Source organism: Aquarana catesbeiana, linkage group LG01 (assembly GCF_042186555.1).
Source record: "Aquarana catesbeiana isolate 2022-GZ linkage group LG01, ASM4218655v1, whole genome shotgun sequence".
NCBI classification, from domain to species: Eukaryota; Metazoa; Chordata; class Amphibia; order Anura; family Ranidae; genus Aquarana; species Aquarana catesbeiana.
Window position 1 is genome coordinate 969,446,093 of NC_133324.1, and position 11,548 is coordinate 969,457,640.

General features: G+C 47.8%; 1 protein-coding gene across 1 annotated transcript in view; it reads right to left on the bottom strand.

Moving 5' to 3' along the window:
• LOC141128829 (uncharacterized) overlaps positions 1 to 11,548 on the bottom strand; it is a 73,615-nt gene that overhangs the window by 58,931 nt on the left and 3,136 nt on the right. The window contains exons 2-4 of the mRNA XM_073616382.1: positions 9,377 to 9,465; positions 7,342 to 7,374; positions 3,679 to 3,789 (exon numbers count right to left, since the gene is read on the bottom strand). Of these exons, the coding sequence (XP_073472483.1) occupies positions 3,679 to 3,789; positions 7,342 to 7,374; positions 9,377 to 9,465 (233 nt within the window). The remainder of the gene's footprint in view (positions 1 to 3,678; positions 3,790 to 7,341; positions 7,375 to 9,376; positions 9,466 to 11,548) is intronic.

The window sequence follows — 11,548 nt, forward strand, 5'->3', positions numbered from 1 at the left end:
CGCTGAACGTATGGATTTTTTTTTTTTTTAAGCACATGATTAGAGACTGAGGCTCTAATTGACTTAAAAAAAGGGTGGTCTGGGGGTGCAGAGCACTGTGCCCTGAGCCCACCCAAGTTGTGTGACAATAACGAATGAATATTCGCTATTGTCACACTGATCCTCCTCCCAGGCCAATCAGGAAGCAGGTCCTGAGACCCGTTTCTTGATTGGCCGAAAGGAGAAGCGATCCCATTGGCCTAGGAGGAGGAGGGAGCAGAAGGAGACGCACGGCAGCTGTGATGCCGAAGGAGACGTAGGGAAAGCCCCGACCGATGGAGGGGGAACACGGAGAAGACTGAGGGGGGAAGCCGCCGCCCCCACATGTCAGTCCGGAGGCAGCACAGGGCAAGTGAGCCGGCGACCGGGGGGAGGGGGAGGTGTGGGTATGGTGCGTGGTGCGGGCTGGAGCTATGGGGGGTGATATCCGTGGTCAGGTTCTTCTGCTGCCCCCCCCACCGACCGATGGAGCACCAGCCACCACTAGATGAACCCATGAAAAGTACCAATTTTCTCAAAATTGGAATGCACACAAAAAAAGAGTTAAAAAAATTCAGTACCTTTCACACTTTTGCCGCGTACACATGCTCGGAATTTCCAACAAGTGCTCGATGGGAGCTTGTTGTTGGAAATTCCGACCGAGTGTAGGCTCCATCGGACATTTTCTGTCGGAATTTCCGACAAAAAAAATTTGCGAGCTGGATCTCAAATTTTCCGACAACAAAATCCGTTGTCGTAAATTCCGATCGTGTGTACACAATTCCAACGCACAAAGTTCCACGCATGCTCGGAATCAAGCAGAAGAGCCGCACTGGCTATTGAACTTCATTTTTCTCGGCTCGTCGTACGTGTTGTACGTCACCGCGTTCTTGACACTCGGAGTTTCCGACAACATTTGTGCGACTGTGTGTATGCAAGACAAGTTTGAGCCAACATCTAAAGGAAAAAATCCATGGATTTTGTTGTTGGAATGTCCGATCGTTTGTACAGGGCATAAGAATGACAATTGTGCGGTCATGCTACACTGTAACCATGTGACATTTCTATAATTTTTTTACACAAATAGAGATTTCTTTTGGTGGTATTTAATCATTACTGTTTTTTTTTTTATTTTTTGCTCTACAAATGAAAAAAGGCCAAAAAAATTCTAAAGAAAATGTGTTTTTCTTAGTTTAAAAAAATTGCAAATAAGTAATTTTTCTTCATAAATTTTGACCAACATTTATACAATGAAACCCTGGATTACGAGCATAATCCGTTCCAGGAGAATACCTGTAATCCAAAGCACTCACATATCAAAGCGAGTTTCCCCGTAGAAGTCAATGGAAGCGAAGATAATTAGTTCCGCATTGACTTCTATTGCAATGCAATACCACATGTGGCCAGAGGTTGGGGAGGGCGCCGGAGAGCCTCGGAAAAACCCGGGGACAGCTCCGGCTGAACTCGGAAACCTTCAGAAAGGCTCGGAAACACTCGGGAACAGAGTATTTCCGAGTGATTCCGAGTATTTCCGAACGGTTGCGAACTGTTCCGAGTGTCACCGGTGTCCCCACACCTCTAGCCAAATGCGGTACTGCACACCCCATTAGCTTGAATTCTGCTCATTTTGCGAGACAAAACCGAGTCAGAATTAAAAAAAAAAAAGTTGCACATCTCTCAAAACGCTTGTTAACCACGTTACTCGTTAACCAAGGTTCCACTGTACTACTTCATTTCTTTGGTAAAAATAACCCTAATCGGTGTATATTATTTGGTCTGTGTTAGCCTAGGTTCACATTGATGCGATTTGGCATGCGACTGCCAGCAATGGCACCGTCCGAACCGGTGCAACGTCGCATTTGCACCGCCACACCGATTCCCAAAAGTAGCTTCTGCACTACTTTTAACGACTTCTGACATGTCACATCGCATGCCAAATCGAACCTGATTGCCGGCAACAGCACCGTCCGAATCGGCGCAACGCCAACTTAGCGGCGCCTCACCGATTCCCAAGATTAGTTACCGCACTGCTTTTGGCGATTTCAATAGACATCTGTGTATGAACCCGCACGGATGTCTTTCAAATCGCCTGCCACCAGATGAGGCTTCCCACTGTTCCCTGCCACCAGATGAGGCTTCCCACTCTTGCCTGCCACCAAGAAATACCAAATGCAGCTTCTGTACTACTTTTGCGAACTTCTGACATGTCACATCGCACGCCAAATCAAAGCCTATTGCTGACAACAGCACCGTCCTAATCAGTGCAATGCCGACTTAGCGGCGCATCACCGATTCCAAAGATTAGTTACCGCACTACTTTTGGTGATTTCAGTAGACATCTGTGTATGAACACAGATTTCTTTCAAATCGCCTGCCACCAGATGAGGCTTCCCACTGTTGCCTGCCACCAGATGAGACTTTCCACTGTTGCCTGCCACCAGATGAGGTGTCCCACTGTTGCCTGCCACCAGATGAGGCTTCCCACTGTTGCCTGCCACCAGATGAGGCTTCCCACTGTTGCCCGCCACCAGATGAGGCTTCCCACTGTTGCCTGCCACCAGATGAGGCTTCCCACTGTTGCCTGCCACCAGATGAGGCTTCCCACTGTTGCCTGCCACCAGATGAGGCTTCCCACTGTTGCCCGCCACCAGATGAGGCTTCCCACTGTTGCCCGCCACCAGATGAGGCTTCCCACTGTTGCCTGCCACCAGATGAGGCTTCCCACTGTTGCCTGCCATCAGATGAGGCTTCCCACTGTTGCCTGCCACCAGATGAGGCTTCCCACTGTTGCCTGCCACCAGATGAGGCTTCCCACTGTTGCCTGCCATCAGATGAGGCTTCCCACTGTTGCCTGCCACCAGATGAGGCTTCCCACTGTTGCCTGCCACCAAGCAACACCAAATGCAGCTTGTTACTTTTGAAAATGCAAGGGGAATTTGGTGGCAGGCAACAGTGACAGCAGATCTGGCAGTCTCTCCCCAGCATTTCAGCACAGGGCTCCCAGAGTGAGGGAGGGCAGTGAGAGATGATGTTATCTCTCTGCTTGCTCGATCGATCGCCCGCCGGCCAGCCCGATCTCGCACCCGCCCACCCCTCGGCGTGCTCGCCTCGTGGCCACCTGCTGGCCTCGTGGCCCAGCTGCAGAGAGGCCACAACCCAGTGATGGGCTGTGGCCTGGTGGTTATGGACCCCCAGCATACATCATACAGATTTGCCACTTCACAGGCAGGGGCAGGGCATCCCCCACACATGTTATTTAACAGAATTTTGCAATTTTAATGATTTATGGATTCAAAAAAATTGCATTTTAATGGGAGGCAGAATAATCACCCAAATTTCAGTTCTCTGAACCCATTTGGCTCCCAACCCAGGTACATTCGGCTCATCCTTACTGAACATTACATGTGGGCCTAGGGCTGTGTGCATGCAAATACAATCTGTTTGGGAACACCCACTTCTCCAGACTGACATTCACCCATCCGGGCATTTTGATATTTATATAACTACTCCCAAGACCTGCCCACTTCTTGCATGAGGACTGAGGACCCTTGAGAGGAGTGCTGAGGCCGGGTGCTGGGATGGGTTCAGGAAGGTATGTACAGCACCCTTCCACCAGCCGGCAAAGAAAACAAAGATGGTAGATGTAATAGTCATACTCACATTGAATAAACTGGAGAATTGTGAAGAAGACCAAAATAAGGAACATGAACATTATAATAATCACAAGGATGAGGACAACCCAATAATGTGTGTTCTTCGGGGCCGGAGTCCCTGGAATAATTATAGACAGAGGGAGTTATGGATAAGGCAGAATATTTCAGCAGATGTGATAATCCAACATGGTAATGAGATACATACATGAAGACGTTGGAGTAAATCTTGGATGATCTATGAAGCAAATCCCAGCATGCATAGCTCCACTACCACTACTGAATGACTGACATGTACAGTGCCTTGAAAAAGTATTCATACACCTTGAAATGTTCCACATTTTGTCATGTTACAACCAAAAACATTGGGTATTTTATTGGGATTTTATGTGATAGACCAACACAAAGTGGCACATAATTGTGAAGTGGAAGGAAAATGATAAATGGTTTTCAACATTTTTTACAATCAAATCTGTGAAAAGTGTGTGTGTGTGTGTGTGGGGGGGGGGGGGGGGGGGCATTTGTATGGTGCCCCCCGGAGTCAATACTTTGTAGAACCCCCTTTATCTACAATTACAGCTGCAAGTCTTTTTGGGGATGTCTCTACCAGCTTTGCACATCTAGACAGTGACATTTTTGCCCATTCTTCTTTGTAAAATATCTCAAGCTCTGTCAGATTGGAAGGAGAGCGTTTGTGAACAGCAATTTTCAAGTCTTGCCACCGATTCTCAATGTGATTTAGGTCTGGACTGTGACTGGGCCATTCTAACACATGAATATGCTTTGATCTAAACCATTCCATTGTAGCTCTGGCTGTATGTTTAGGGTCGTTGTCCTGCTAGAAGGTGAACCTCCCCCCCAGTCTCAAATCTTTTGGAGACTCCAACAGGTTTTCTTCTAAGATTGCCCTGTATTTGGCTCCATCCATCTTCCCATCAACTCTGACCAGCTCCCCTGTCCCTGCTGAAGAAAAGCATCCCCACCACATGATGCTGCCACCACCACATTTCACGGTGGGGATGGTGTGTTCAGGGTGATGTGCAGTGTTAGTTTTCCGCCACACATAGAGCTTTGCTTTTATGCCAAAAAGGTTCAGTTTTGGTCTCATCTGACCAGATCACCTTCTTCCACATGTTTGCTGTGTCCCCCACATGGCTTCTCACAAACTGCAAACGGGACTTCTTATGACTTTCTTTCACCAATGTCTTTCTTCTTGTCACTCTTCCATAAAGGTCAGATTTGTGGAGAACACGACTAATAGTTGTCCTGTGGACAGATTCTCCCACCTGAGCTGTGGATCTCTGCAGCTCCTCCAGAGTTACCATGGACCTCTTGGCTCTTCTCTGATGAATGCTCTCCTTGCCCAGCCGGTCAGTTTAGGTGGATGGCCATGTCTTGGTAGGTTTGCAGTTGTGCCATACTCTTTCCATTTTCGGATGATGGATTGAACAGAGCTCCGTGAGATGTTCAAAGCTTGGGAGATTTTTTTATAACCTAACCCTGCTTTATACTTCTCCACAACTTTATCTCTGACCTGTCTGGTGTGTTCCTTGGCCTTCATGATGCTGTTTGTTCTCTAAGGTTCTCTAACAAACCTCTGAGGGCTTCACAGAACAGCTCTATTTATACTGAGATTAAATTGAACACAGGGGGACTCTATTTATTAATTAGGTGACTTCTGAAGGCAATTGGTTCCACTAGATTTTAGTTAGGGGTATCAGACTAAAGGGGGCTGAATACAAATGCACCCAACACTTTTCACATATTTATTTGTAAAAAAAATTGAAAACTATTTATCATTTTCCTTCCACTTCACAATTATGTGCCACTTTGTGTTGTTCTATCACATAAAATCCCAATAAAATACATTTACATTTTTGGTTGTAACATGACAAAATTTGAAAAATTTCAAGGCACTGTATGTGACGTGTGGTCAATTGTGCACCCCTAGTATCAGAATAATACTAAACTTAGAGCTGAGATTGGCAAAGCAATGAACAGGAACATCACAAGGGTCAATTCTCATTAGTTGCTATATCCTATACAGCCTCCCCCTCCGTTCGGCGGTGCCGGCATTGCAACTGTGGGCGCCGGGCTGTGGCTTCACAGCCGGCCACCCACAGCGCAAGGGGAATTTGGTGGCAGGCAACAGTGACAGCAGATCTGGCAGTCTCTCCCCAGCATTTCAGCACAGGGCTCCCAGAGTGAGGGAGGGCAGTGAGAGATGATGTTATCTCTCTGCTTGCTCGATCGATCGCCCGCCGGCCAGCCCGATCTCGCACCCGCCCACCCCTCGGCGTGCTCGCCTCGTGGCCACCTCGTGATTGGCCGCTCAGTCATCTGGGACCTGTAGTTGGTCCCAGATGATTGACTAGAGGGAGGGAGCAGAGCTGAGCTGGGAAGTGATGTCACCAGACCAGGCACTGAAAGAGGCAGACTACGAGGGACCCCCTAGCAACAGGCATTTAGAGGTAAGTTAAAAAAAAATTCCAAATGTTTTTTTAAGTGTTTTTTAGGCACATTCATGCATTTTTTTTTAGGGTGGAACACCACTTTAAGGATGTTCCAAACAGTTGATTTGGCCACACCTAATGTTTTTTCTATCTCTCTGGTGGGTTTGTTTTGTTTTTTCAGCCTAATGATGGCTTGCTTCACTGATAGTGACAGCTCTTTGGATCTCATATTGAGAGTTGACAGCAACAGATTCCAAATGCAAATAGCACACTTGAAATGAACTCTGGACCTTTTATCTGCTCCTTGTAAATTGGATAATGAGGGAATAACACGCACCTGGCCATGGAACAGCTGAGCAGCCAATTGTCCCATTACTTTTGGTCCCTTAAAAAGTGGGAGGCACATATACAAACTGTTGTAATTCCTACACTGTTCACCTGATTTGGATGTAAATACCCTCAAATTAAATCTTGAAGTCTGCAGTTAAAGCACATCTTGTTCATTTCATTTCAAATCTGTTGTGGTGGTATATAGAGCCAAAAAGATTAGAATTGTGTCGATGTCCCAATATTTATGGACCTGACTGTACTACCCTAGCCTGCCCCTATACTACTCTATTCTGTCTATATACTACCCTAGCCTGTCTATATACTACCCTAGCCTGTCCATATACTACCCTAGCCTGTCCATATACTGTGCTGGCCTGTCTATATACTACCCTATGCTGCTGGCCATACCCTCTGCACAATATTTAAAGTAGCATCATTGCCTACTTGGGACACCATTTAGGCACTTACACCCAGGTTTGTGGGACTCTCAAGGTCGGAATTCAGTCCCAAAGCACTGGCCAGTGTGAGAGGTATTGTCAGAGACTATCAGACTCCTATCTTTGTATCACTCCTTAGTCAGGACCACTCCCCCCCCCCCCCTTAGTATAGGGATTAGGGGTAAAGTCATTGGCCCCCCTTGTTCTTTTCACACAGTATTTTTGTCACTGTTTTTGTTTTCTGATTAAAGTGTTATTTCGCTGCTTTCCATTCTTTTGGATGTTGGGTTATTGTGTGATGTTACAATAAATGTTCACCCTTCTGTCCTGGTGTGTCGGAGAATGTGGTGCTACCCAGAGAGTCATTAAGTCTTGGAAAAGGGGACCGGAGAAACAGCGGCTCCTTCGGGGGTAGAGATGACAGAGGAAGGTGCTTATCATATGAAAACTCACCTTTGCCATTTGTTTCTTTCTTCATCATTGCATCTGAGGATAAAAAGAGACCTTAATATAGATTTCCAAACATTTCAGTTTCCAGAAAGGGTTTTCAAGCAATGCATTGCAGATATAATGGTTCTCTCTGAGTGCCAGTCTGAACCCTCCACTCAATATCTCTCGGCACCATAGATCCAGTCTTGATAGTTTGCTTGGAACGTCCTTTAACTTTGATTCTGGTTTATTAAAGTCGGATTTGTTACCATCTACATTGTCCCATCTTAATGTGGTGTCACCTATAAAATATTTGGGTATAACTATATCCAGGGGCGGACTGACAACTCATGGGGCCCCCGGGCAATAGGAGATTATGGGGCCCCCAGGCAATAGGAGATTATGGGGCCCCCGGGCAATAGGAGATTATGGGGCCCCCGGCAATAGGAGATTATGGGGCCCCCAGGCAATAGGAGATTATGGGGCCCCCGGGCAATAGGAGATTAGGGGGGCCCCCAGGCAATAGATTATGGGGGCCACACAGTATACACACACAGACACACAATATACACACACAGTATACACACACACACAGAATACACATACACACACTGAAAAGGTACTGGACGGGTGGGGCAGCTATACTCTTGGGATTTTTAAAAAAACACAGATTTTTACATACTGTCCCTGGTTTTATTGAGGCTGGCAACCCTGATGGGGCCCCTTAGTGGCATGGGGCCCTCAGGCAGTGCCCGAGTACCCGAATTGTCAGTCCGCCCCTGACTATATCTGATCTCCCTCAGGCGTATATTTCAGATAATATAGCTCCACTACTTTCTAGATTCCAAAGTCAAAGCAAAATCTGGTGTAAGCTACCCTTCTCTATAGTAGGTCGTATAAACTTATTAAAGATGATTTGGATGCCTCAGTTACTGTACTTTTTGCAGAACTCTCCAGGGTTTCGATACCCCTCCGGATTTTTGCAAAGATTAATATTATATTTAGATATCTAATTTGGCGAAAGAAAGCCCCTCGTATAAAATTGGAAGCACTGCAGTACCCCAAGATTGCTGGGGACTAGCGGCACCCAACCCAAGGATATACTTTTTAGTGGCCCAACTACAGCATCTTGCAGGATGGGACTCTGTAAAATCATCCCGTGCTGCCTTTTGCTTATTTTCCCAGGCGTTTGGGGGTCGGTTACCAATGTACGTATTGGAGGGGACAATGGGGGGGCGGTGGACCTCATTTGCCACTATGCCTACCTTGGTGTTAATGTACAAAATACCAAATGCAGCTAAAAAAATTGTTGGAAATCTCATATCCTACAGGCTGCGGGAGCTATTTAATCTAGGTTTTTCAAACATGGGAGAAAGCTGGGGTAACCACCCTAGTTCAACTTCAGTATCTCACAAAAGTAAGTACACCCCTCACATTTTTGTAAATATTTTATTATATCCTTTCATGTGACAACACTGAAGAAATGACACTTTGCTACAATGTAAAGTAGTGAGTGTACAGCTTGTATAACAGTGTAAATTTGCTGTCCCCTCAAATTAACTCAACACACAGCCATTAACGTCTAAACCGCTGGCAACAAAAGTGAGTACACCCCTAAGTGAAAATGTCCAAATTGGACCCAAAGTGTCAATATTTTTGTGTCGCCATAATTATTTTCCAGCACTGCCTTAACCCTCTTGGGCATGGAGTTCACCAGAGCTTTACAGGTCGCCACTGGAGTCCTCTTCCACTCCTCCATGACGACATCAAGGGAGCTCCTCCACCTTCCATTTGAGGATGCCCCACAGATGCTCAATAGGGTTTAGGTCTGGAGACATGCTTGGCCAGTCCATCATCTTTACCTACACATTTACAATCACTTTAAGCATGGCAAAAGCTGCCAGCCCAGGATCCAGATACCTGGACCTTACAACTTCAGAGGCAACTGGATAATCCTAAACCCCCAGCACTATTCTTCTATTTGTCCTCGTGGTTCTATGGCCTCTTCACTCCATCCAAAACCAGCATTCTACAGGATCCGATCCAAGCTCTGATTTACCTGACTCCATCTCCAGATCTTCTGTTTTGCTCATTGTGCACCGAGTACAAAAGGAATTCCGAATGCCGTGTGATCCGCGTCTTCTAATACTGGGAACATACAAAGATGAGTTTACCCGAGACTACATTACATTTTCTAGGTGCATAAAAATACAAAGATAGAAACTTTTTATCATTATTATTAACCACTAGCCTACCGGGCACTTAAGCCTCCTTCCTGCCCAGGCCAATTTTCAGTTTTCAGTGCTGTCGCGCTTTGAATGACAATTGCGCGGTCATGTAACACTGTACCCATATGATATTTTTATAATTTTTTTCACACAAATAGAACTTTCTTTTGGTGGTATTTGATCACCGCTGGGCTTTTTATTTTTTGTAAAATAAAATGAAAAAAGACCGAAAATTGTGAAAAAAATAAAACAAAACTGTTTTACATTTTGTTATAAAATTTTGCAGACAGGTAATTTTTCTCCTTCATTGATGTACGTTGATGAGGCTGCACTGATGGGCACTGATAGGTGGCACTAATGAGGCGGCACTGGTGGGCATTGATAGGTGGCACTGAAGGGCACTAATAGGCGGCACTGATAGCTGGTACTGATGGGTGGCAGCGATGGGCACTGATGTGCAGGGGTCCAGAGCTGGGGGTGGGGTGCAACGTGAAATGCGCAGGGGTCCAGAGCTGGGGTGGGGGGGCTGTGTAATGTGCCGGGGTCCAGAGCTGGGGGGGGGGCTGTGTAATGTGCAGGGGTTCAGAGCTGGGGAGGAAATGTGTAATATGCAGGGGTCCAGAGCTGAGGTGGGGGGGGGGCTGTGTAATGTGCAGGGGTCCAGAGCTGGGGTGGGGGGGGCTGTGTAATGTGCAGGGGTCCAGAGCTGGGGTGGGGGGGCTGTGTAATGTGCCGGGGTCCAGAGCTGGGGTGGGGGGGCTGTGTAATGTGCCGGGGTCCAGAGCTGGGGTGGGGGGGCTGTGTAATGTGCAGGGGTCCAGAGCTGGGGTGGGGGGGCTGTGTAATGTGCCGGGGTCCAGAGCTGGGGTGGGGGGGCTGTGTAATGTGCCGGGGTCCAGAGCTGGGGTGGGGGGGCTGTGTAATGTGCCGGGGTCCAGAGCTGGGGTGGGGGGGGGCTGTGTAATGTGCAGGGGTCCAGAGCTGGGGTGGGGGGGCTGTGTAATGTGCAGGGGTTCAGAGCTGGGGAGGAAATGTGTAATATGCAGGGGTCCAGAGCTGAGGTGGGGGGGCTGTGTAATGTGCAGGGGTCCAGAGCTGGGGTGGGGGGGCTGTGTAATGTGCTGGGGTCCAGAGCTGGGGTGGGGGGGCTGTGTAATGTGCAGGGGTCCAGAGCTGGGGTGGGGGGGCTGTGTAATGTGCCGGGGTCCAGAGCTGGGGGGGGCTGTGTAATGTGCAGGGGTTCAGAGCTGGGGAGGAAATGTGTAATATGCAGGGGTCCAGAGCTGAGGTGGGGGGGATGTGTAATGTGCAGGGGTCCAGAGCTGGGGTGGGGGGGCTGTGTAATGTGCAGGGGTCCAGAGCTGGGGTGGGGTGGCTGTGTAATGTGCAGGGGTCCAGACCTGTGGGGGTCTGTGTAGTGTAAAAGAGTCCAGAGCTGCGGGGGGCTGTGTAGAGTAAAAGGGTCCAGAGCTGCGGGGGGCTGTGTAACGTAAAGGGGTCCAGAGGTGCACTTGTGGAGAGGGGGTACACAGTAGTGACAAAGAGATATTGGGGGGTGCAGAGATATGCAGGGAGCACAGTGGGGCATTTTTACATTTTAAAGTTGGCGGGTGCCAGATATAGGTTCCGCCCCGGGTGCCCAATGCTCTAGGTACGCCCCTGCCTACAACAAGTCATTCCTATTTCCCTTCATGCTTGAGCACCTAGGTCACATTAGAGCCATTGAGGTCGGTTGAATTGTGCTATTTGAAATTTGCATGTGACTTTGTGTTATATTGTTATGTGTGGGCGGCCCGTGCATTATGGGCTCTAATAGGCTTCAAAACAGGGTGGGTTGGGGATGCAGTGAGTTCCTTTGGCCAATCATGGCTCAGGGGGACTAAGTCCACGCCCCACACTATATAAGGCTGCTTACAGAGCGGCTGTGTATAGTGTGTGGACAGGATAGATTGAGCTAGATTAGGCAGGCAGGTTAGTTAGTGGGGTGCAGGCAGTGCATTTCA